The sequence below is a fragment of the Sinocyclocheilus grahami genome, unplaced genomic scaffold (genome assembly GCF_001515645.1).
Source record: "Sinocyclocheilus grahami isolate Dianchi unplaced genomic scaffold, SAMN03320097.WGS_v1.1 scaffold466.1, whole genome shotgun sequence".
In the NCBI taxonomy this organism is placed as follows: Eukaryota; Metazoa; Chordata; class Actinopteri; order Cypriniformes; family Cyprinidae; genus Sinocyclocheilus; species Sinocyclocheilus grahami.
Window position 1 is genome coordinate 1,312,754 of NW_015505645.1, and position 27,309 is coordinate 1,340,062.

Sequence of the window (27,309 nt, forward strand, 5' to 3'; positions counted from 1 at the left end):
AGACATGGTGTGATAGATCAGATGCCTCCAGAAGACTTCTGTTTTTCACCCCTGGCTAAGGATAGTATAATCTTATTTAGGCTGCTAAATCATCAGCTGGGATCGTAGCTCTCCCGAGAAACCCAGGGTTGTGCGGGGTATTTTTATTTTAACAGAAGTAAATAAATAACTACGTAAACACTGCCAGGAAGTAAACTGCAATCTGTGAGAAGGATTTCGAAAGCTTGCTCCTGTCTCCACATGAAGTTGCACAAAAAAACGTCTTTTTGGAAAGGGATAATTGTGATAGAATGATTTAGAAACTACTATATGCCAGATGAATTTCTGCATAATAGTGCGTAATTTGCTACTCGGAAAGACTACAATGAAAAAATGATTTATATATGTTAACAATGTAATTGTCAGGATTATGGACCTGTTTAGTTGTGTTTTGCCCGTCTTTGTTCCCGGTGTTCCTTATATGGTCTTTTTCCTGTCCTCGTTTAGTTTAATTGGTCATTCAGTTCACCTGTGTTTGTTAATTATCCCTTGCATTTAAGTTCGAGTCTGTACTGTCTGTCTTTGTCCGAGATTGTATGTCAACCCTGGTGTTACATATGCTCCTGTCTGCCCCGTGTATTCCCTTGGATGTTGGATTAAAAGACTATTGTGTTCGTTTACGCCTTGTCTCCTCGTTCCTTCCCAGAGTGAGCGTGACAGAATCTCGGACAACAACAGTTTAAATTGCGTGTTTCCCCTCCATTTTTTCTCGTTTTTCTCAGTGTTTTTGTTTCCGTTGTGTGCCCCAATGGATCCCCTCCTTCGCCCTGAATGCATCATCCTCCTGCTGGAGCAGAGGGAAAAATCGCTTGAGGGTCATACCAGATTGTTTTTGGCTATTGCCCATCTTACCACCTATCCGGATGACGCGCTCTGCGCGTTCTATGATGCCAGCCTCAACCAGAGCGCAGAGCGCCGTCGTCCAAAGATGGCCCTCGAGCGGAATTCACCGCCTTTGTGGAGTGGACACTGGTGAGAAATGGATCTCCGTTCCTCGCCTGTTTCCAAGAGTATCTTGCCAGTGCCACTCCTGACCCAGAGCCCAGCCCACCATCTCCCTGATGTGTGGAAAGCATGCCCGAGCCCACCGCTGACGGAGAGCCGGAGCCCGCCGCGACCGACAAGCCATCGCCACATGGAGCGACAGTGCTGAGGATCGCCGCAGAGCCAGAGCCGCTGATGACGTCAGTCAAGGTGTGTCAGCCGGCAACAACGCCTGCCATGAGGGAGAGTGCCACGGACGGTGTGAGCGCGGAGAGTAGCTCCGCCCCCCGCACAGCAGCTGAGGGTGAGCAGAGTATGGTGTGGTGAAGGTGCCAAAACGAAGAGGAGCGGGCTCCAGCCCCCGAATCCAGTCCAGAGCACCCTCCAGTGCCCGCTCCTAGAAAGCGCCCTCCAGTGCCCGCTCCTAGAAAGTGCTCAAGTGTCCGCTCCTCCAGAGCACAATCCTGTTCCCATGTTAAGTCAAGAGGGGGCTTCCGATCAAGAGTTAAGCCCTGAATGCCCGGAGATGCACAAATGCCCGCCCTCCCACCTGCTCCTGCCTCCTCCTCTGCTGTCGTCTGGCAGCCCCTCTGCTCGCCCTTAGCCCACCGTCTATGCGGTGCAAGCTCCACGGGACTGCCATCCTCCAGCGTCATTGTGGCGGGGGGGTCCCCTGACTCCGCCTCCCGCCTCTAAGCCCCCCACACCTCAAGAGTTAAGCCCTGAATGCCCGGAGATGCACAAATGCCCGCCCTCCCACCTGCTCCTGCCTCCTCCTCTGCTGTCGTCTGGCAGCCCCTCTGCTCGCCCTTAGCCCACCGTCTATGCGGTGCAAGCTCCACGGGACTGCCATCCTCCAGCGTCATTGTGGCGGGAGTTTCCTTTGACTCCGCCTCCAGCCTCTAAGCCCCAGACTCCGCCTCGGCCCGTGGACCCGTTGGCCCCACCATGGCTCCTTGCTCCCTCCTCTCCGCCGTGGCCCGGCAGTCCACTAGCTCCGCCGGGCTCCCTCGTTCCTCCGCTCCGCCTTGGTCTGGCGTTGACCATCCTGCGCCTCGGGACTCCACTCCTCTGGCTTTGCCTCGTCCCTCAGGCTCCTTCATCCCCTTGGCTCCGCCTCAGTCCTCTGTTGCTCCGACTCCACCGCGGCCTCCCGGATCCACGCCTTTGCATCGGTCGCCGGCGCCATCGGCTCCGCGTAGGGCCTCCGGATCCTCCATGTCGCCCTGGCTCATCGGCTCTCCGCCTCGGGCTCCTCCACCACTTGCTCCGCCGCCATTGGGTGGCCCCCTGGAGTCAGCGACCATGGCTCCTCCCTCCGTCGGCTCCACCGTGGGCCAACATTATGGCTGTGGCCTGGGTCCAGCTGGACTCCTCTTGCTCCAAGCCCCTCCTGTCTCCTCCCTCCATCGTCTCCTCCCTGGACTCTGTCGGCCGGCCCCCTCCCGGGTGTCCGTCCTCCTCCGGAAACTCCTCCTCTAGTTCCCACCCATGCCCCCCCTTCTGTTTTTCTACGGTGCGATCATTTAAAAACTGCATTTTGTATTTACTTGCATTATCTATGTGTACTATTTAAATTTGTTTGAAGATCTGAAACATTAAAGTGTGACAAACATGCAAAAAAATAATACATATATACAGTGATGTGAAAAAGTGTTAGCCCCTTCCTGATTTCTTATTTTTTTGCATGTTTGTCACACTTGATCACTCAGATCATCTGTGTATATATATATATATATATATATATATATATATATATATATATATATATATATGCATTTCATACAAGCGAATACATCTTAATTGAGATTAAAAGTCTACAACGTGTGAAAAATGTCTGAGAAAATTGGATTGCCAATTGTCTAGGTTTAAGGAAGATAATATATCAAGGATATTGACAATTTAAAAAAGATGGAGTAAATATAGCAAATAGATGAGCAGAGGACACATGGACTGTGGTGTACAAATGGAGTGATTTGTTATGTCTTAAGAGAACACAGAGGACATGGGGCCATTACGCACACTTCACAACACCATTATGCTCAAGGGAATGTTGTAACAGCCCCTTCAACAAAGACAAGTTCAGAAATAGGTGCTATGGGGATATATAACAGTGTTGTCTTGAGGTTGTTTAACACTGCTGAGATGTAAAGTGAAAAGAGTGAGGAATGATGTAATTGGCTCAAGGTCTTGTTCCTATAGCTCCACTGATGCCATGATCGATTAATTCCCAGGGAACGTGTACTGATGAAATGTTAGATGATTCGGATAAAGGTGTCAGCCAAATTAATAAACGGTATATAATACCAAACTCTTTGTAAATCTATGTTAAAGGGCTCATTTACTGTCTCAGGAGGAATCAAATTGTCATTGATCTTCTGAGAAAATAGTTCATTACACCATGAAAACATTGCAAAGTAGCTACTAATGGAGAATAAAGCAGATTAAAAGCTATTTAACACAAAAGCAAACCTGTCGCTCGCTAGCCTAATTAATGCAGCACAGCTTTGTATCATCAAATGCAAAATCTTTACATGGGGGTCTTACAGGTAGCATTTTTATATAAAAAATATATAAATCTATCTATCTATCTATAGTGGGGAAAATATTTAATCCCCTGCTGATTTTGTACGTTTTGCCTACTTACAAAGAAATGAAGGGTCTGTAATTTTTATGGTAGGTTTATTATTTATTATTCCACATGGGCACATAACCAATCTGTGGGAGCCAGAATTCTTGCTGGTTAGTAGGGGATCAAATACTTATTTCACTAACTGAAATGCAAATAAATTTCTAACCTTTATATAATGCGTTTAATCTATCTATCTATCTATCTTATCTATCTATCTATCTATCTATCTATCTATCTATCTATCTATCTATCTATCTATCTATCTACCTATCTATCTATCTACCTATCTACCTATCTACCTATCTACCTACCTACCTACCTACCTACCTACCTATCATAAAACACAACAAATGCATAAAAATATTTCAATATATCTAAAAACTATATAAACAATAGTGACCCCTTCACTGTGCAATCATATAAGAAAAAAGAAAGAAATTAAAAGATATTTGCTCCATCATATAGCGAACCCATAGAAAACAGTTAAAAAGTTGCAAATCTACACTGAAAATGTCTCCACGTCACCACTTCTCTCCACATGCCTCTAAATTAGTATCTATCTATCTATCTATCTATCTATCTATCTATCTATCTATCTATCTATCTATCTATCTATCTATCTACCTATCTACCTACCTACCTACCTACCTACCTACCTACCTACCTACCTACCTACCTACCTACCTACCTACCTACCTACCTACCTACCTACCTACCTACCTACCTACCTACCTACCTACCTACCTACCTACCTACCTACCTACCTACCTACCTACCTACCTACCTACCTACCTACCTACCTACCTACCTACCTACCTATCATAAAACACAACAAATGCATAAAAATATTTCAATATATCTAAAAACTATATAAACAATAGTGACCCCTTCACTGTGCAATCATATAAGAAAAAAGAAAGAAATTAAAAGATATTTGCTCCATCATATAGCGAACCCATAGAAAACAGTTAAAACGTTGCAAATCTACACTGAAAATGTTTCCACGTCACCACTTCTCTCCACATGCCTCTAAATTCAATCAATTTAATAATTTCACAAATATTCAAAGAAAGATGATTTGCATCAGATAAGCACGTCCTGGCTCTAATGCCTATTATGTTTGTCCTTCAGATTGGGCAGGTGGAGACTCCTGTTGACAAACCAGCGTGACAGAATCTGCATTTTCACAGACAGAGGATGGTCAATCTAATTTACTGACTGGATGGAAGTACTTAGTAACGCGTTACTGTAATTTGATTACTTTTTTAGTAACGGAGTAATTTAACGCATTATCATTTTCAAAATAGTAATTAGAGTATAGTTACAAGCCGAGGTCACAATAAGTTACTGCCACGTTACACTGCTGACAGAATGCAGTGTTTTATAATCTAGATTGTAAAAAGGGTGTAGCACACGCACTGACGAGTCCAGTGACAGTGGATAAGAGACCTGCTCTCCCGCGAGACACGACGCAACAGAGTGCAGGTGCTGGCGGATAGACACTCGTGTGTGTGCGGGATACGGGAGAATAAAATGATTCACGGGACTCCCGCAAAATAGAAATATCTAAATATAAAATGTCTAAAACAAATAAATTGTTATTCATCTATTGCACAAAAGCCACAAGAACTAATATAAAATAAAAAACGATTAACAGGCGCAAGCGTATAAAATCTCTCATTATAAAACACGAATTGTAGACATTATGAAAGTTTCATTATGCATATATTCATTGTGTTATAACAGAGCTTTGTGAGATTGCGATGAACTGAGATGTCATCTTTTTAGAGATTATAAAAGCAGTGCTATTTGCTGGCATTCTGCCATGCCAAACATGTATGCAGAAGCCCATGCTTGCTTTACTTAAAAACAACAGTGTTCTGTGAATGTTGATGCTTTAATAACAAATATTTATTGGGAGCGTTTATGCTGGGATTTCATGTAAATTTCATGGATGTAGCCACAGAAAAAAGTAACGTAACTATTAATGTAACTAATTACTTTTGAAATAAAGTAATCAGAACAGTAACGTGATTACTTTTAAAAGGAGTAATCAGTAATCAGTAATTTAATTAAATTTTCAGAGTAACTTGCCCAACACTGCTCATGTGACTTTCCACGGCTGGCCCTCTCTCCCCGTCCCACATCCTTTGCTATATAATCAGCACGTGGAAACATAGAATTTAAGAGTTCAATTACACGGTAACTAAACATTACCCAATCAGTGATTTCATACCTGTGACAGTAGAACAATATTTTAAAGCACTCATGTGGTGACCCTACTGCATGAGTGGTTATAGAGCGTATAGAGGCTATTAACACATTGATGCTATTCTAAAACTTTATCGCAAGCCGTAAACATGTCAGATAACAATTGCTCCATATTTCTTTTAAATCTCTTCCTTTACATTTGTAAGCAAGATCAAATATTTATCTAGACTTTCGAGTGTGTCGTGGCTTTGAATGGACTGTCATGATGAGCCCCCTCATAAGTCTTGCATGAACTTAATGATAGCGAGAAGAAAAAAATGCATGTTGTGGACACCTTAACACAAAAAGCTAGTCAATCAAATGCATTTTCTTGATAGCAAAGACATTGGATCATCTTTTGTCAAGGTTACTCTCTATGCATCTCCGAGATGATCTCATTCCTTTATGCAAAATTGCTACTCAAATCATTAATTAACTCAGCATGCAAGAGGGCATGCCATGCTAATATCCATGCCTGCATTTCTGTCCACAGGACAGCAGCCTACAATCCGCCCACCTCTAGGTTTCGAGGCATGCCGTGAATAGCCCAAGTGCATTCTCCATTCAGAAACCGGGGCCTAGGGTTGCATTATTCATCATGAATAAATGATAAACTATTTTTGCCCTCCTGTTCTGTTCTGAGAGCTACTGGAATAAAAATAGAGGAAAATAAGAGAAAGCCTGTGAGATAAATAAGAAGAGAAAGGGCTGGGGAGGGGTGAAAGAGTGTGAAATGAGAGCACAGAGGCTGGTATCTCTCTTTCTGGCTGCATTAGAGTGGGTTTGCTGAAGGGAAGGAAAAGCCGATTTGGGATGAGAGCCAAACAACTGCATGTCACACAGGCTTCTGAGCCACTGATTGCTCTCATTGCCCCTCTCTTTGTTCTCAGAGATTGTGAGGTAACACAAGCTTAATCTACAGAACAAAACTGCAACTCAAAGAATAAAGACTTGGGACTTTTTGTCCAGACTGATATGACAGTGCCTGTGATAGAAAAAATATACTAATAATGTTGCATTCGGTTATATGTTAAAATTTTTAAAAGACAACTTGAAATGACATTTACAACATATTCAGCTTCAGTAATGTGACATATTACCAAGTGAAACTGGGTTTGATTGGATTGTCAAAATATGGAACATATGGTTTAGACATTGTTTTTTCACCACAACTTTAGTTACACCAGCAAAAAGGAAAAATTACATGTGGAGATTAAAGATTATGAAAACAAATATTTTCTCATTATCATGCACTGATGAAACTGTTCACAATAACGCCATGGACAATAATGGGGGGAAAAACTAAAACAAACAGATTTTAGGCGCCTTCCCCACGCCACTCGGGGCGGATAACTAATGTTTGGTTGAGTTGTGTCACGAGTTTACTGTTTGTTTGTAGTCACGAGGGTTACGAGTGTTTCTAGTGTCTGTTCCGGGACTGATGCAAGCCAGTGGTTGGCCGTATTGCATCAGTGCCCATTTGCGTGTTTCTAGCCTGTTTCAGAGTCTCAGCTCTGTTTATGTTCTGTTTTTTCCTTTGTTTTCCCTGGCAGTAAAATAAACCTGCATTTGGACCCAAAACCCTTGCTCACACGGTGTGATTCCGGACCGCGCCGTGACAATTACAGTTCTTACAAGGCAGAGTGGTGAATTTTTAGGTAAGCTTATGGTTCATGGTACTGTATGCTTCGGTTCATAAGTGGCATAACTGTCATGAATCAACGCAATGCACAGAAATCAACAGCTACTGTTTATGGTTAAATAGAGTGCAACAGTGGCTGCCCACTTTTTCAGCAGCCTTGGTTCAACTCCAGTCCCATGAAGTCTTGCAAATGACAAATTACAAATGACAGATACATATAAAACTATTGATTAAAAGCTGTTGCACATACAGAAACAACATAATTTACATTTGTTGGAAACTAAAAACATTGGTGCTAAAAATATTCTTCCAGTGCAAATTGCTTGTTTTGGTTCTCTGAATGGTTTGCAGATTTCTTTGCATTGCAAATTTTTTTTTGGTAACGTAGATTTCCCATAGAATTCCACTGTTAAACGTGATCATCTAAATATAAGCTAAAATATATTTCATGGTTTATTTTGAATTATTAAATATATTAAAGTTTTAAAAATAATCAGACTGAAATAACTGCAGAAGTGTGTGGAGAAGAACAGCATGGTTACAATAGGCCTTTACATTATTTGTTCTGTGCCGGTTATGTAATATCTCAGGTGGGCCAAGGAATGATTTATATTTTATTAATTGCCTTGCACAGAGAACAATAATCATTTAACAACAGATGTTACAACACATTAGAGGTTATTATACGTAGTTCCCATATGTATTATTCTAAGAACTGCTGTTGTTCTTTCTGTCTATGGAAACTAATAGTTAGCTGAAGATGAATTGTCCTTACCAGATGGAGGTCCACACAAGTCGAGTTGTTTTCACACATGTTGCTGACACAGTCATTGATGTCCTGCTCGCATCTTAATCCAGCGTAACCAGGGTTACACAAGCAGTAAAAACCATCCACAGCTGCAGCAGGAAACACACAAGGAGACAGGAGAATTCACTTTAGAATCGATGAAATACATTTTCCTATTTTAGAAACGCATAAGAAACATTTACAGAAAAAAGTAAAAAAGTAAAATCGCAATGACGTGCTTATGAACTTCATCATTCAATGACGTTGTAGGTACAATATTTATCTTGGGCAACATTTTCAGGGCTGGTTATGAAATTAAAACCTTGTAGAGCAGATGCCAGTGCACAGTTCATAGCAAGCAATAAAAATCACTCAACCCAATTTTACAATCATTCGTAACAAATTTTTTACATTTTTATTTGATCAAAAATACTGTAAAACAATGATGTTGTCGAATATTACTACAATTTAACATAACTCTTTTCTATTTCAAAATATTTAATGTATTCCATTCCCAGGTATTGAAAACAATTGTGCAGCTTAATATTTTTGTGGAAATTGATACCATTTTTTCAGGATTCTTTGATGGACATAAACGTCAAAACAACAGCATTTATTGGAAATAGAAATCTTCTGTAATATTTTAAATGGCTTTACTGTCACTTCTGAACTTCATAAAATATGTATAATTTTATTTTGTTAGCATTCCTAGCACAGTTAGCTAACCAACTATGATATTTTTGCAATGTCAATATCCATGTGCATTTCTTGTAGGAAATGTGGGATGACATACATAATAAACAATTATAAACCAACTAGAATAAACAACTTGCATAGAACAAATGTGCATATATAAAAATTACTTTTAGATTTTCAGATTTTAAGAGATGGCAACTTGACATTTTAAGCACTTAAGGCATTTAAAGACACTTAAGACATTCAATCTGTGGCTTAATTTTTTAAAGATCTACAAACCCCTCGTTTTTACACTCAATTTTTCCTCCACAGCCACAGAAGTTAAAAGACTTATCATATTTTCATCATATTCTCTCTTTTGTCTATAAACCATTGTTCCTAAGCTTATCAGTAAAATTGATTTTCTCTGCTTGTGCAATTCTGTGGTCATTTATATTCACCCCAGCAGCTGGAAACACAGTGTGTCCAATTCAATGTAAAATGTGTGTTTGAGTAGCCATCTCTTTTACAAATGCTACAAGAGTGTCGCTGTCCACGGTCTTTACGTTGCATCTGACTTCTGAAACCTAATGACCCATTCCACAAGTCTTTAATCATTAACGGCGTTGAGAAGAAATGCATCCCCTGCCTTTCTGCTGCAAAACAGCAGCCTGTGACAGAGGTAATTGTGGGTCCTTACAGCCGCAAATTTATTACAAGGCCTGCGCCGAGTCCCAGGATTCTTCATTATCCCTTAGATTTACCACGTAATCTATGCTGCCACTCTGTCTTTGTACATGTACCCACGATTACTCTCATTAAATGCTCAGAGTCCAGAGTGGCACCCGTATTACTCACACCAGCTTCTCAAAAGATACACCTTGCTCTCTCACTCTATCCCCACACAAACACAGCAGATCGCACACTTCATATATTGCAGACAGGCCCTGAGGGACTGCATGTGTGGGGCTCTTTTTGCTGGTGCAGTCTGGGAGAAAGTAAACAAGTAAACTTTGTCTGACGGAGATTGTAGGAATTGGAGATGTTGGTAGACAAGACAAAGTGGCTGCAGGTTTGAATCCAAGTGGTGGACGAGGAATACTTGGTTGCCTGGTTACAAAATTGTCTTTCATCTCTGTCACCATTTTACCTCAGAGCATAGTACTTAACTGCAGGTTGCTCTGGGAGTGCAATTAGTGAACTACATGTCGGTTTGGATAAAAAGCATCTGCTAAATGGCAAGAAATTAGAAGTAAGGTACATGTATAGTATAAGTTAGCAAAGCACAATATAGCATACAGTAATATTACATTACAGCACAATTCAGTGTACCACAGCATGTTAATATGCATATCAAAACTGTGAAGTGAGTTTCATGCATTAAAATTACACTTAGTAGTTATTTCCTCATGTAATAAACAATTCAGCATTAAGACATTTTATCTTTGAACCTTTGTTTCTTGCCAAATTACAAGTCCATAATAACGCTTCCTCCAGTGAAAAAGTCTGTCTTCTGTTGTCTTCTCACATCAAAATCCTCTGACATATTTGTTTAGAACTGTTTTAGCTTGTAAATGGTATTTATTTCTCTCCTGCTTCAGATGAGATGGCTTTTTCACTGGAGAAAGCAATATTATTGAAGTTAAAAACACCTTAATGATGGATTTGTTTCTTACAAACACTTTTGCTTCAAAAGATTTTAATCGATGAACTGGAGTTGTGTGGATTATTGTGATGATTTTTTTTTTTCAGCTGTTTGGACTCTTTCTGACGGCACCCATTCACTGCAGAAGATCTACTGGTGAGAAGGTGATGTAATGCTAAATTTCTCCACATCTTTTTGGAAGGAACAAACTCATCTACATCTTGGATGGCCAGAGGGTGAGTAGATTTTCAGCAAATTTTCATTTTTGGGTGAACCAAAAGTTTCACACAAAGACATGAACAGTAATTTTAAAAAAAAATCTTTAAAATGATGTACACTCAGACGAAAATGAAGTCTTTAGCTAGATTAGTATATGAACAAATGCTTAATATATGTCAAACACAGAGATGCCAGCATGTACTGCATTCAAAAGGTACTGATTACTGGTCTACTGCCTGGGGTTTCTGTTTTATTATGCTCTTATATTCGTCATCTGTAAAGTCTCCACACTGCTTGAAATTATCTTTAACGGATCAATATGACTATAGTCTCAGTTAAAGCTCTAATTTCCCTTTTTGATTCCAACTGCCCCTATTGCCAACAATATTCAGAAATTATTTTCAAAGGATTTATGGTACTTCTGTTGTAATAACAAAGCTGCTCATTTTCAAACTTTTTTATATAGGTTAAAATGAAATAAATTAAGTACTTAAACTGAAATTCCATAATTCCAGAAGTTTCAAGAATTGTTCTTTAGGAACTTTATATTACCAATGAATTTAGATGACTCTTCTAGTTTATTTTATTTGTATTCACTAAAAGCAATTTCTACCCTATAAAATATTTTAGAGGTTGAAATAACTAGAAAAAAAATCTTTATAAAAATTGTATTAACTTCTGTGACTTTTTCCAGATCTATAAATTACACAATTAAAATCCCTCATATAACCCTGTGAGAACCCTGCTTATTAAACTCAAATGATTGTTGTTGCGGGAACAAACAAACAAACAAACAAACAAATAAATAAAACAAAATGAAATAAAAAGAAATTACAATGATAGCTTACATCTTGAATTTTAGAGGTTTTAGCTTACTCCAAAGACTTCTGGAAAACTGGATAAGTTCAAAACGGAAGCATTAAAGCCTATTCATCAGAATCCTGCAATGTTCAAAGCTAAAGCAGGATGGTTAGCAAGTTGATAGCAAAAGTATTTAGACAAAAGGACACTGGACAACACATACTGAATTTGAAAGTGTTTTCTGCTACTTTTAGGGGACGATTTACAGCCTCTTTTAAACAAACTGTAAAATCTTAAGCAGTTATCAAAGTCAAGGTTTGTCTTCCTCTCGGTGTCACTGCAATGACATCCACCATTATGCTATATGGAATTGAATCTTTATCACCCAAATAAAATACTGCCAACTGGAAAACATCTTCTGTGACTCATTTTAAAGGCCTTTTGCTATATATATAGGTGTAAGTGTTATATGCAATAATAAAGACTGTTTCAAACAGGTTTCCTAAACACTTTGCCTATTTGCCGTTGGTTAGAGGGTTGTATGCAATAACTGATCATTTAGCCTACATATACAACAGCATACTTTATTGCAAAGGCCTATTTTGTGCTTTGCAATCTGTAATCCCAAACTGACAACATATATTTGATCTACGGCTTTTGCAATGATTTATACAGAAGATGCAACACAAAAGGGCAAAAAAACACCTTATTGGATTGCTGAGGGAGAACAACACCCTGCCTTGGGCTTTGATTGTATTAACTCCGTCATTTATCATCCATTATTCAAATTACAAAGCAGCATTTATGCCTTACAGATCCTCGCTCACAGCTGGAGCAAGACATACCAAAGCTCAACAAAGCAACATACTGAATGGAGTAACTTGTGTCTCATAAAACTGCTTATAAAACTAAGTCACGGCTAACACTGTCAAAGGCATAAACCAACAGTGCCTTTGCCTTGGCTTTCTAGAGTATCAGTGTGCTAGTGAGACTGAAGGGAAACGTTTAGAGTTTGGGAGTTCAAGGCTGAGAACTACAGTATTTACCGTCGTAACAGAAGCCGTGTCGACAGGGGTTGGAGCTGCACTCGTCTATGTTGATCTCACAGCGGGGCCCTGTGAAACCCTGGCGACATCGGCACCGGAAACCCAGAGGGAAGAGGACGGGATCAGCTTCCTCCACACACTCTGCCCCGTTATCACATGGATTAATGGCCTCACAGGGCAGCAACTCGCAGTTAATCCCTGAAATTCCAAATACAGAATGAGAAATACAATTACATCTGCAACAAAAACAACAACAGAAAATGTTTTGACTGTTTGTTTACTCTACAAATTCATATAATTAATTACTTAAAAGGCCTCTATTGCTACATTTAAGTCAAAAGCAGCCTTGTCACTTCTGAAAGGGGTCCCACATATTTTGACCACTGAATTTCCATGACTTTTCCAAGACAGAGGCACAAACAATCCTTTTTTGTCACCTAAGGAGTTGCAATTTATTATTTTGATGTACCATCATACATAAAAAAAATCGAATTAATTAAAATGAAACCACTATGTGGAGTACATTGTGAGTGAGTGACTCTTCCAGTCACTCACAAGGATTACTGCACAAGGATTTATTTATACATTTAATTAATAATTTTTTTAATTACAGTTTAGTAATAGCATTAATTAAGTGCAATTTCTCACCTAAGACTTTTTTTCAGGCCTTGATAAAACCGTACACATTTTTACCCTGCTGACTAGTTTGGACTATCTTATTAATTGTAACTGGTTTTAGATGAGTAATGTTGTTTAGATGAGTAATATTTTTTTCCAAGCACATTTTACCAATTCCAAACGACATCAATCTTAATAACTACTATTAATCTTGTATTTAATCATTTAGAATTGATATATAATTATTCATGAAGGCTGGAAGTGAAAAATGTCTTATATTCAGGTGTGCATAATTATTAAGCAGATTTTCTTTTACAGATAAAATGAGCCAAAAAAGAGATTTAACTCAGACTGAAAGTCAAAAATTATTAAATGCCCATGAGAAATATACAAAACTAATACAATACTAGAAATTGCAAAGTTAATACATAACCATTAGACAGCAAAATTGTCAGTGGGTCAGCAGGATTAGCCAAAAACATGTGGAGAAGAAAAGATGCACGTTAACTGCAAAAGAATTAGGAATTAAGGTGAAGAATTAAATGTGAATCACCAGGAACCATTTCGTCTCCAGCGCCACCATTTTCCAGAACTGCAACCTACCTGGAGTCTCTAGAAGTAAAAAAATGACCCCTACTTAGTTAGATTCACATACTGAAGTGTAGTAAAATATTTGAAGACTGATTCATATATATATATATATATATTTGGGGAGTTCCCTTTTAGTGCATCTTGAGATTTTATCTGCAGAAGATAACCTGCTTAATAATTATGCACACCTGAATATAAGGTGTTTTTCACTTCCAGCCTTCATGAACAATAATATATAGGTTATAAGTGATTAAATACAAGATTGATAGTAGTTATTAAGATTGATGTTGTTTGGCATTGGTAGAATGTGCTTGGAAAAAAAATATATAATCAGAATTTCAACTTGCATAATAATTATGCATGCACTGTATTTTCCCTCTTCCGCTGTCATCAGCAATGCAAGGCATGTTGTGATTGGTTGTCAAGGCAGCCAATCATAATTTAGCAGCCTTGTCTCTGATTGGCTGGAATTATGGCATATTGTAACAATGGGTTGTGTTGAGCAAGCCAGCCGTCGGCATTTAAAGAGCACTGAGGGCGGGCATCAAGGGAGCAAGCTAGTGAAACATTGCACGTGCAAAAGAGAAGGTCTGCACGCATCCAAAAACTTATTTTAAATGCAAAATTGATTTTCGTGCGCTCTAATTACTTTTTTCTTTGCGAAACGATCATTTTCTCCACAAAACTCAGATTGCACGCATGCAAAATGCACTTTTGTGCGCTCAAAATATAATCATTCGCACAGAATTGTGGCAGAGATCTAAGCCTATATGATGTCGGCGCCGTTGCAATTGGAGCGCTTAGCCAAGCGCTAAATACCCTCAACATGTTTATTCAGCGTTGAGCAATGTAACCAATCACATACATATCTGTTGATTTCTTGAACGCAATGGCCAATCAGAAACGTTTTGTCAGAATTCACTCACCGCTGAAAGCGCCGCAATTTTTCTCATGACTAAGTGTAGACGCGATGTAAATAAGAGATTCTTTGTGCAGTTTAGAGAGCTTCATTGATTATATCAGAACTTTGTAAGATTGCGATGAACGAAGATGAGTGACGCTTTTTAGTGATAAAGGGAGTGCGCTTTGCACACTTTCTAGGCATAATCCATTCAGAATTTGTATGAAACTTTAGTTTTTCAGACACATAGGCTACACCCTGTAAAGTTTCGGGAATGACCTCACATATTTATGCGGGATTCACTCTCGAAATAGCAGTGATTGGCAATGGACGGAACATAAAATATGTTGATTTAATTCTGGAACCGCTCCTGGCCAAACCTCCACATACAGCGCGCATCCCGAGCGAGATCTAATTCACAGACCAAAAGCATGTGTAAACTTTATTGAGATTGGGACATATCAACCAGTATTTTAATTTAATTTACATATATATATATATATATATATATATTTTTTTTTTTTTTTTTTTTTTTCTTGCCCCTCCTGACTCAAGAGTCAAATGTCACCCATGATGGTAGTAGAAGAGCCAGACAGAGATCTGTAGTCAAGTTGGTCACTAGCTACAGTAAAACCAACTTGAAAGCAACTCAACACACCTTATAATGGCAATTGGTAACTGACCAAAACTGTTCAGTGAAGCTGGTCAGCAGGCTAGCCTGGTTAAGCTGGTGCAAACGTTTTATTATTAAACAAGGAAATGGATTAGACAAAAATATACATGAATCAAAGACAGTACAAAAACCCATAACATAACGACACATTAGAGACAGATACGTGAGAACAACTTCAATGAAAATTAATGACATGCCTTTGAATTGTCTAATTAGACTAATTAGACATTGTTGGGTAATGGCCGCTACAAACTCTCAGGGTTTCAATTAACACATAGATAGACTCTGCACTGTATTTTAGCCAGTCTAGATACTAGATCATTTAGTAAAGGATAGCTGTGTAATGGATAGGTTAATGTTCCCAGCATCCCTCCACATAAACACTATGCTTGTGTTTCAGAGCAGCGAAGCTGCCTGTGCCTTTTTCCCCTCAATTTCAAAACAGAATAACCGATATAATCATTATCCCTGACAACCTAATTTGCTCGTCTAATGGAAGTGCGATCCGTGATCTCTGTTTGAGTATAAGCAGCGATGACTGAGCTGCCTGATCGATTTTAGATTAGATGCACTCTGTGTCAAGAATTGACCAGCTGAGCATCAAACGTACACAAAAACAACAACAACACCACAGATAATAATGCACAAAATACAGGTATATTAAGACAGCACATAGTTTCCGCAGTTTCCTGATCTGAATAACATAGTCAAAGAGAACAGCACTCTAGGGGGAATTTAGGTACACTGACATTTAGGTCTGATTCGATCAACCTCTGAACTGAGCCAGCATACCGTAATGGGTGTGTGTATAAATGCAGGGCTTACTACAATACATTATCCTCACCAAAATGTTCAACAGCAAATCAATTGTGAGGTTATTGTTATCCTAAAATTGTTATAAATGAAAACCATGCATTGTAAGGGTGAAAATGCATTAGAGAGAATTTAATTTCTATCTTCAACCATTTCTGACATAAAAAAATTTAATCAAAAGGTATAAAGCAGCTTGGTGAAACCACATTATGTTGACAGTACAGCCTATCAGAATTTTATTTTGTATTTTTATTTTATACTTTACATTTATAATATTTTATTTGAAATATAAGTGACCCTATACATTTTTCTGGACATTTATACATTTTAAATTCATTTTAATTTGAAATTATTGTATGAACAATGAAGATGTCTTGATGTGGCAATACTGACTGCATGAGTTCAGACAGGTGAGAGGAATGCTCTCTAACGTTAATTAACTTTGCTTTTCTTCACCCCAGTCCCTCAGTCTTCATTACCTTTATATGGAGCAGCGCATCGGCAGTAGTAATTACCCGGTTGGTCAATACAGGTGCCTCCATTCTTACAGGGATATGAGAGACACTCATCAACGTCCAGCGAGCACTCGGGACCTTTAATGCACAATATAAAGCAGAAAAATCTGAAAATCTTTGAAAGAAGCCCATATCTCTTAGAGAATATCTGAGAAGCAGCGTTCCACAAATGACAAAAATATGACATTCATACTTAAGACATTTAATATTTGGGGGTCTATGTATAGTTTTAAGATGTGAAGTCATATTTTTGTGCTGGGCCCTGTGAGAGCAATAGAAAAGCACTGGAGAGATAATCAATGCAATAATGTTATAAACATTAGACACACCAGAGTAACCTGATGGGCAAATGCATTCAAAGCCATCTGAGAGGTCCAAACACGTGCCTTTGTTCATGCATGGTGATGACTGGCATTCATCTATATTTATTTCACATAAACTGCCTGAGAAGCAAGAGAAAAAGATAAAGGCACACAAAAAGAAGAAAATAAGATTGAGAGTTGTCGTAGAAATTCCCATGCCATCCAATTATAAGCTGAAGTTTTCACAGCACAAAGAATCTGGAATAAAAGTAAAAACAAATCTAAAATCCCTTTTAAGCCTTCGAGCAATACACCTCCTGGTTTGAAATGAAAGTAGATGAATTTACATTCTGTTGGGCAGGAGGTTCCTAAAATATACTGAGAGCTTGAGTTGACTCATACCTCCAAATGAGCCTATTTCCAATTTGCATAAACATGAAAGAATTAAGTGGAAATTACTCTTAAAATAGAAATTTAATGTGGCTGGATAAGAACTAAAAGTGCCCCTCTGTTTTAAAGGGTTGTTTGTAAACTAAACATGACACACTAAATGATCATATCGCTTCACGCTGAAGTGAGTAATTTTTATTTTTTTCAGAATTAAAATATTTCCATCTCAGTTTAAAGTGCTGAGACAACTATAAGTAGGCTATTCACAGGTTATCTCCACTGTGGCGATTTAAAAACATTGATATTTGTTTGAATGGGTTGTCAAATTCTGGCTCAAACAATGGACCCTTCTCATACACTGTGATGACATGTTTCCACAGTTATGAACATAAATCAGTTTTTTACATTATCGTTATAAAAAAAATTCTTACCTTGAACGAAATTATAAATAATAAAACTGCATTTAATTACAGGAAAAAGATTAATGCTGCTGAGTGAGTATTTCTAATACAATGGCTGAGTTTTATAATTTTCTCTCTTCTAACCAACGTAATCTAGTTCTTGATTTTTTCCCCCTCTTTTGGAAAGTCACAGAAACGCTAACATTGATTTTTTTCTTTTGCTATTGGGGCAAATCGGAACACAAAAATTATATTTGTTGTAGTTTTCCCAACTATGATGACTTTCACTTTTGAGAACCCCAGAAATGTGAAAAGGGTCCATGATGTGCGTTTGGTGCTTTTTCTGAACAATTCCATTTGGTATTTCTAGTAGTACGGAAATTACACACTTCACCTTAAAGTTCCCTATCTGTTGGTCACTATGAGTTATGTCGTGATGACATTAGGGGTCTTACTTGGGAGCCCTAATCACCTTTGAGTTTAAGCGAAAAGGCCAATGAGAATAGGCAAGTGGATTTTGCATGCCATGCAATGCATAAGGTGGTGGCATGCATCCACTCATTCAGATTTTTTCTTCGGAACCGAGTGGGTGTATGTCTACACTTCATGAAGCCATTCACCTCACAAACAAGCCCTTCTGTGTTGGCAAGAAGGCACATTCAGCAGTGTCCCCCTCTCTGCAGTGTGATTGCCCAGGGCGCTACAGCACTAAAAGAGCGGTTTCCCTAAAATTGCAAATTGCAGACGGTCTGCATCTTTTTCAAGATTCCGTCCGTGTCTTCTTGGTTGTGGTCGTTTCCTGTCCCCTGATGATGGCCACGACCACTGTCTTCTGTGTCTGGGTATAGAACATGCATTAGTGGACGGTTCATGCCCGCACTGCAAGCGCATAACCATGGCAATGCTGCGATCTCTCTTTTCTGAGGAAAGGAGGAGACCCCTCTGTCACTACCCCTCTGCACAGCACAAGGCCTCGTTGGTTAGTGCTCTGGGAGATTTGAGGATTACAGTGAGAGCAAATCTGCCGGGCCAGCCCCCACGAACCTCCCACTCCACACGCAGCATTTGTCCCGTACAGCTTCCAGATGATTTCGCTGGCCCGTCACATGGCTGTCCCAGCATTTCATTCAGGTAGACCTGTTTTCTTCCCACGAGTCCTCCCACTGCCAGTTTTACTATTCCCTGACTGAGGCCCCCCTCGGCATGGATGCACTGGCACACAGCTGACCCCGGGACCTACGCAAGTGTGTGTTTCCCCCAGTGACACTTCTCACACAGACACTGTGCAAGGTCCACCTGGACCTGGATTTTGGAACTCATGCTCCTCACGACAGCCCTTCCCTGGTGGATTCCCCTGAGGAAAAGCCTTCTTTCTCAGGGGCAGTGCACCATATGGCTCCTGTGTCTATATTTCTGGAACCTCCACGTGTGGCTCCTGGACGGGACATGGCAGCCTTAAGTGATCTGCCACCAGCGGAAGTAGACACTATTGCTCAAGCCAGAGTTCCCTCTACCAGGCGAGCTTATGCCTTGAAGTGGAGTCTGTTCGCTGACTGGTGTTCTTCTCGCTGAGAATACACCCGATTATGCCCGATCAGAGTCGTGCTTTCTTTCCTGCAAAGAAGTTTGGAGCATAGGCTGTCACCCTCTACCTTGAAAGTGTACATCACAATGCAGTGGACAGCCGGTCCCTGGGGAAGCACGACCTGATCATCAGGTTTCTGAGGGGTGTTAGGCGGTTAAACTTTCCTAGGCCACCCCTCATGCCCTCCTGGGATCTCTCTGTTGTCCTGGCGGGACTTCAGAGGGATCCCTTTGAGCCACTGGAGTCAGTCGAGCTTAAGATCCTGTCTCTCAAGATAGCACTCCTGACCGCACTCACCTCCATCAAGAGGGTCGGGGACCTGAAAGCATTTTCGCTGAGTGAAGAGTGCCTAGTGTTCAGGCCAGCCTACTTTCATGTTGTCCTGAGAACCCAGCCTGGATACATGCCCAAGGTTCCCACTACTCCCTTCCAGGACCAAGTGGAGAGCCTGCAAGCACTGCCCCCAGAGGATGCAGATCCAGCTTTGGCATTGCTGTGTCCCATACGCACCTTGCATATTTACGTGGACAGCCCCAATCAGCCCCTGTACTGAGCTAGGTGTCCCATCTGTGCGATTCCCAGTGGAAAATCCCAGATGTGTATTCTTCCATGGTAAGATTTCCCTCATGTTAAACCCTCGTTAGGTCATTCCATATTAGTATCTCCACATGTCACCTCCCTACGGATAGGATGTGGTCTCTGTAGCGACCTTATCCCTTGGAACTAGGCACACTTCCCCAACGTTTCCATCTAACCTAAAAAAAGAAGTTTGAAGCAAGAATTTTGCCAGAAGTTGAAATTCCTTCTGTTAAAGAATTTCTGTGAACAGAACTGCAGCATGGCCTTCTCTGATGGCGATGTACTCACCATTGGCCCCTCTCGGCACCAAGGTCAGTGAGTTTGCTCTGAAAGTTATTTCCCTTAACCAGGAAATTAACGTTCTTAGAATTGACGAGACAGTTGACCCTGAGTGGTCAGCTAAATATCTACAGCGGATCTAAAATATTCATAATTAATCATAACTAGTTATGGTTAATTATTCATATTTCCTGTTGTGAGCTAAATTCGCTACAGGGGTGTTGGGAAGGTTACAACTTCTGCGTTTACATTTGCATTGACACGCCATGGCTTGTCAGCATTTACAACACCACAAGTTGTAACGACGTTCAGTGGTTGTGGCGCTTTCCATAGGGACCACTAATATTCTCACGACATAACTCATAGTGACCGACAGATTGGGAACGTCTCGGTTAAGTATGTAACCCTCATTCCCTGATGGAGGGAACAGAGACGATATGTCCCCTTGCCATAACACTGAACCACTCACTGAATGCTGGGACACAGTCTCGGCTCCTCAGCATAAACCTGAATGAGTGGATGCACGGCGCCACCTTATACACTTGTATGTACGGTGGAGTGGCTTGGCATGCAAAATCCACTCGCCAATTCTCATTGGCCTTTTCTCTTAAACTCAGAGGTGATTGGGGCTCCCAAGTAAGACACCTAATGTCGTCACAACATAATGTCTCCGTTCCCTCCATCAGGATATGAGGGTTACGTACGTAACCGATACGTTCCATGAATAAGGCAAATCTATTTTTACTTGATACTACTACTACTACTACTACTACTAGCCTACTATTGTAACCTTGAAAAAAATGTAATATTAATCATATATAATCAAATAAATAAACAAATAATTAAAACAACACCACTCATGTTCCTTATTTAATACTTAAAAAAATGTTGCTGAGATTATCATTCCCATTGTAGGCCAAGGAGTGATACCACAACCATCTGGAAATTTAATTTAAAGGATTTAATCACACATTTACACATGGTTGTCATTTTCAAAATGTAACTTTGAGGTCTTTGTCACCCAAATTCAGTGTGCGAAACTGCGATGAGAGGAAGGAATTATGTACCTGTGGTCCCGGCAAGGCAGAGACAGCTGAAGGAGTTAAGCTCATCTGAGCAGGAAGCTCCATTCTGACAGGGTAGACTAAGACACTCATTTACTTCAATCTCACAGTTATTACCTTGAGAAGAAGGGGAAAGGTTCATTTCATTAAGGATTTCCTTGCAAATAAAGGGGCTGTGATGCCCCTTCAAATAAAATAACCCAGAGCTAATGATGAGGTGCTATGGAAGAAAAAAAAAACCCCACTCCTGTCTACTTGGTTAAATGGATGTCAGAAAATGTAATGTGGTTTAAGAAATTCCTCTTGATAAGCAGACGGTCAACTAATGTCTTACAATACAGAAGCATATTTGAGGCCACAGACCTTTTAAACACGGTTCAACAGAGGGGAATTGAATGTTAGAAAACTGGGTAAGGGAAGAAATTGCTCTAGAAAATTGCTTGCAGTGGACTTACCGACGAACCCAGGTGCACAGAAACAGTCATGGGCATTGATACCATCTTTACAGATACTGAGTGCACCACAAGGCTTATCGAGACAGTCATCAATGTTTACCTCACAGAATCGTCCTTGTAACCCTGAGCAGAGATGAAAATGGGGTGAGGGTTAAATGGATGCTTTAGTGAAGGTGAGGACAGAGGGATCGGGAGGAGGCAGACCATACGAAATCATTCTTACCAGGCAAACATTCACACACGAAACCCAGCAGGAGATCCACACACTTTGATCTGTGATGACACAATCCTTCAACGCAGTGATTGATAGAAGTTTCACAAAATAGGCCAGTATAGCCATGGTGACACGTGCACTTGAAACTGCCCTGCTGCTCTTCGCACATGGAAGTGCCCTTCGTATCGCAAGGGTTGGAAGTGCAGTCCGCAGTCAGCATGGAGCAGTCATGTCCTGTGAATCCTGTGTGAAATGATATTAAAGAGCTGATTGATGTGGAATGGCTCAATGGAGACACTTTAGCGTTAGTTATTCAGCTGCCATGCCTCAGATGACACTGTTGCCAAACGCTGGTACTCCATGCATTTACATCAAGAAGTGGTATAAACAGACATAAAACACAAATATTATGCCACTCAATTAACATGCAATTCATAAAAGAAAGGAAACTTTCAAAGCTGTACTCAAAACTGGATATTTTGGATTCATTTTGTATTTCTGGCACCTTGACTTTTCAAAGATGAACGGATATATCATGCCAATAAACCTACTGAAGTAAATCTAATAAAACGTAAGACAAACTCACCAGTAAAATGATTTACACAAAAATCAAAATCTGTGCTATAGGAACCGTATTTCACCTGGTGGGCATTTGAAATAGGTCTGTCCTCTCAGACTATAGCAGGTGCCGGCGTATAGGCAGACCTTATCCAGAGATGTGCAATCAGTGACAGCCGTGGAACAGTTCTTATCTTGGAGAGGCAGCAGATAAAAAGCACAACAACTCAAGTGATGCAGAGGTCACAACCCAAGAACACGTCCTGTCATCAATGCTCCAATCAAGTGGCATGTAATTGACATTGCTAATCTGAGACGGCCAACAACTGAAGAGTAAACAACATCTTGAATTGGAAGTGTTTACTTTTTTTATTCGTCTTTTTTTTAGTCCTATTATTTCTTTTATTTTTTCCCTCCCTCTACAATGCTTTGACATTATGTATTTCATGTCAATAAAGCAACAATAATTTTTGAACAAAATTATTGACAAAAAAAAAATTACAAAAAAATAGATGCATAAAAACAGATTTTTAATTTGTTCTTCATTTCACACTTCACATTGCATTTCACATTTGTATAATTCACAAATAATATAGATATGACTATTCCCCAACATCAATATTTTACTTTGAAAAATTTTCCCAATGTCAAAATTTTAATGTTGAAAATTTTTCTCAACATCAATATTTTACATTGAAAATAACATTTATTTTACATATAACAGTTTCTTACCTCTTATTATACATTGCTGCTCACTTAGTGTGAAAGTGAAGTGTGAAATACATTTCACAAATGAATGCACACATGCTACTTGCAGTCCTTTTAATTAATGCCATAAAAACTGCATGTATAATAAAATGTCAAAAATAGGACACTATACCCACTGCATAATACCCATATTTACCCACATAATTTTATTTACACTCAATTTATAATTTTTTACTTTTACTATATTTTTCGTTTCAATGATCCATTATTTATTTCATTTAAAGGGGTGGTTGATTGCGATTTCACTTTTATAAATGTTAGTTAGTGTGTAATTTTGCTGTTTGAGCATAAACAATATCTGCAAAGTTACGAAGCTGAAAGTTCAATGCAAACATCTTTTAAAGGGGTCATATGATGCGATTTCAAGTTTTCCTTTCTCTTTGGAGTGTTACAAGCTGTTCGTGATTAGATAAGATTCCTAAAATTGCAAAGACTAAAGTCTCAAACCCAAAGAGATATTCTTTATAAAAGTTAAGACTTGTCCACGGCCTCCTAAAACGCCTCGTTTAAACACGCCCCCACATGTCTACGTCACGATGTGGGAAGATTTGCATAACGCTGCCCAAATGTTTACACAAAGAAAGAAGGCGTAACTTTATTGTTGTTGCCACCGCCACCGCCATGTTGTGAAAACGCTTTGTGTTTCGTTGTGAAAGCGAAACTACTTTGTTTGGCCTTCCTAAAGAGGACATGACTAGAAATCAGTGGTTAAGTTGTATTTACAACACTGTTCCAGAACAGTTCAACCCAAATATTCAGATGTGTGCAACGCATTTTATGGAGGACTGTTTGCTGATCCTGGTAGAGAAGACTACAATGCCGGATGCTCTGATTCACAGTCTGTACGTACGTTTTTTTATATTTAAAGAATTTGCCACTGATGATTCAAACGCGAGTTTTGAGCAGTGTAGAGTAGCGCTTGTTGTTTGTGATTTCTCTGATCACAAATGCAGATATCATTTTATGTTTACGCGGCGCGATGCAACTCAACGCATAAAAAAACAGTATAAGTCATTATAATCAGTAATTATGTCCCCACTGGATGCCACAAATGCCTCGTTTGTAATTGGTTTTATTGGTGTTTGTCTAGTCGCGCCGGGACACGGCATCACAGTATGGTAAGGGGCGTAACATTTCCGTCACACGCTTAAGGTATTCGGCCAGTCACAACGCACTGGATAGCTGACCAATCAGAGCACACCTTGCTTTTCAGACCGATGAGCTTTGTAAAAATCGACACGTTTCAGAAAGGCGGGGCATAGAGCAGAAACAATAGTGTACAGTATGTGGAACTACTGCATAAACTGCATAAACACATTTCATTACACCAAATACACCAAATAATGTTCTTTTTAGCAACATCATATGACCCCTTTAAATCACTTACAGCACTAAAATTATTTTAAATAAAGTAAAACTGAATAATTTATTTCGTATACAGAAATAAACAGTAAGACATAGACATGCAGTGTCAAAGTGTCTGTACTTTAGTTTAAACCATCCATAAATGCAAATAATTTTGTCAAAAGTCTAAAATACAATATACAAAGAATGATTACATACTGCACAAATATATTTGCATTCTTAATCATTTATTGAAACCTTTAACAAACACACAAATTCAGTAAATCAGTCATATTCACGATGACGTACCACAGAAAATCCTAATCTGACAGAATTTTTACTTAAATATATGACATTTATCTTAGCAATAATAAAGGTCTTGAACTGTGATTTTTCCTTTTGTTGAACTAAAAGAGCAGATAGGGATCTAGAGACTAACACACTTGTTCTCAATTCAGGACTGAGTTTTCCCCCCACTATAATTAAAATATAAATGACATTAAAATGTGAACTAATGATAACTTGACAATGTCATCAATATCTATACATATAAAATGCACACAAACATGGACATCTGAACATCAATTGTTAGACAAAGTTGAACACATTGACTCAGCCTGGCAGGAAAATAATACATTTTCACATTTCTTGGGGCAGGAATGTCAAATGATTCTAAATATGACACTCAAACAAAACACATGGCAAGAAATTAATTGAAAAATAAATCTACTAGGAGAAACGGTTTTTATCATCCAATAATAATGATACATACGGTTAATAAAAAAAACATGACTATATAACTGCATAATAATGACTCGCTCAATGTGTTTAATTAAAAACTACCTGATTTAAATGCAATAATGTTTGGAAAATGAAATGCAAGATTTAACAACAGAAGCGAACAAAACTAGACATTTTGGTTTACTTAAACTTTTCAAGTTAAAGGCAACACTTGCATATGATGATTTGTCATGACCTGCCCTTTAAGCTAAAGCCAGTAGAGCTAGAATATACATGCAAGTGCTTGAAATGCTAAGAACAATTCATTAGAGAAGCATATGCATAATGAATCTATGAACAGGTCCTCTACAAGCTGTACAACAGTACAAGTATCAAACACTTCCCAAAACTAATGTTCTCACCAACATGTTTTCAGAAAAAAAACATTTAAACATCTCTCAAATGCATTATTACAAAAAGGCTGAATAATGGAGTCGATTTCAAGTTTGCAGATACAGGTACGGTACCACACTATAGAAATCTTCATTGTAAGAAAAAGCGTCCATATATAACATTAAAGCACTGTATGCTACATTTCAGCAATTGCACGTTGTCTGATGTTGAATGACAACATTCATGCAAAAGAGATATGACAACATTTGAAACAATGACAATATTTCCCAGGTTTCCTTAAAGAGATAGTTCACCCGAAAACCACATTTACTCACCCTCATGTCTGTTTGACTTACTTTCTTCTGTGGAACGATGTTTTCTTTTTGGAAGTCAATGGTGACCAAAACTTCTTCATGCTTACCAACATTCTTAAAAGTAACTGTTCTTCACAGATGAAAGAAAGTCATTCAGGTTTGGAATGACATGAGGGTGCGTAAATGACAGAATTTTCATTTTTGGCCAAACTATCCCTATAAACATGTTGCATTTAAAATAGCAATTTCTTTTTAATAGCATGACTCTTGCTATTCTCTTCTCTTGGAGATGTATCTTTCAACTCCACTTGTATCATTTGATCAAAATCCTTAGGTAATAAACCCAAAGCAATTCACTGACAGCCATAAATAAGCAGCTATGCGAAGGCTGTGGACATGTGATTTGATCAGCGAATTAAAAATCCATTAGCAAAAGCTGGACCATACCTGAAGGACCTGATCTTTCCAACTACACTCTAGATTAATTTAAAGGAGTTGAAGTCATTTCCAAGTACATAAAAAAAAAAAAAAAGCGTGACAATCTGATGACAAAAAGCGTGACCAAGATAATGCTGCAGGTTATGTCCTGCAGGTTAGACAGAACTGCAAATTTTGGCAGAAAGAAAATGAGCCAATAGGCTTTGGAGCTTTTCCAAATAGCTAGTTGAGTGGAAACTAAAGAATAGAGGATGAGCAGGAGCTTAGAGAGTGATCTTGCTGACTCACTCACTCAAACAAGTCAAGGCCTCCAGACAAGAGAAATATATATCGGTGACAAAGTTTACAGGAGTTCAAGAGGATTTGTGCTCCAACATATAGTAACGGTACATGACGCCCACGAGTACAGCAGCTACGGTGGGAATCAACCAGGTGGTCCATGACCTGAGCAAAAGACAAACAGTTGTTTAAAAATCATATAAACCAAACAGTAGTACTGTAGTTTATGCAGAACATAGTCTGAACTCTTACCTGGCGTCTTCGGAAGTTGTGACGTAAACTTCCTAGAACAGAAATGTGATAAAGCGAGCAAATGTTAACAAACTGCGATCGCTTTTACATGACAGTCAACATGTTCATGCATCAGTCGCAAAGGTCAGGAGACCTTTTTTTTT

General features: G+C 39.2%; 1 protein-coding gene across 1 annotated transcript in view; it reads right to left on the reverse strand.

The window, feature by feature from the left end:
• eys (eyes shut homolog) overlaps positions 1-27,309 on the reverse strand; it is a 250,507-nt gene that overhangs the window by 151,038 nt on the left and 72,160 nt on the right. Inside the window, exons 13-19 of the mRNA XM_016235318.1 lie at positions 22,110-22,343; positions 21,887-22,009; positions 21,435-21,548; positions 17,161-17,274; positions 16,796-16,909; positions 12,721-12,918; positions 8,323-8,444 (exon numbers count right to left, since the gene is read on the reverse strand). Coding sequence (XP_016090804.1) covers positions 8,323-8,444; positions 12,721-12,918; positions 16,796-16,909; positions 17,161-17,274; positions 21,435-21,548; positions 21,887-22,009; positions 22,110-22,343 — 1,019 coding nt within the window. The remainder of the gene's footprint in view (positions 1-8,322; positions 8,445-12,720; positions 12,919-16,795; positions 16,910-17,160; positions 17,275-21,434; positions 21,549-21,886; positions 22,010-22,109; positions 22,344-27,309) is intronic.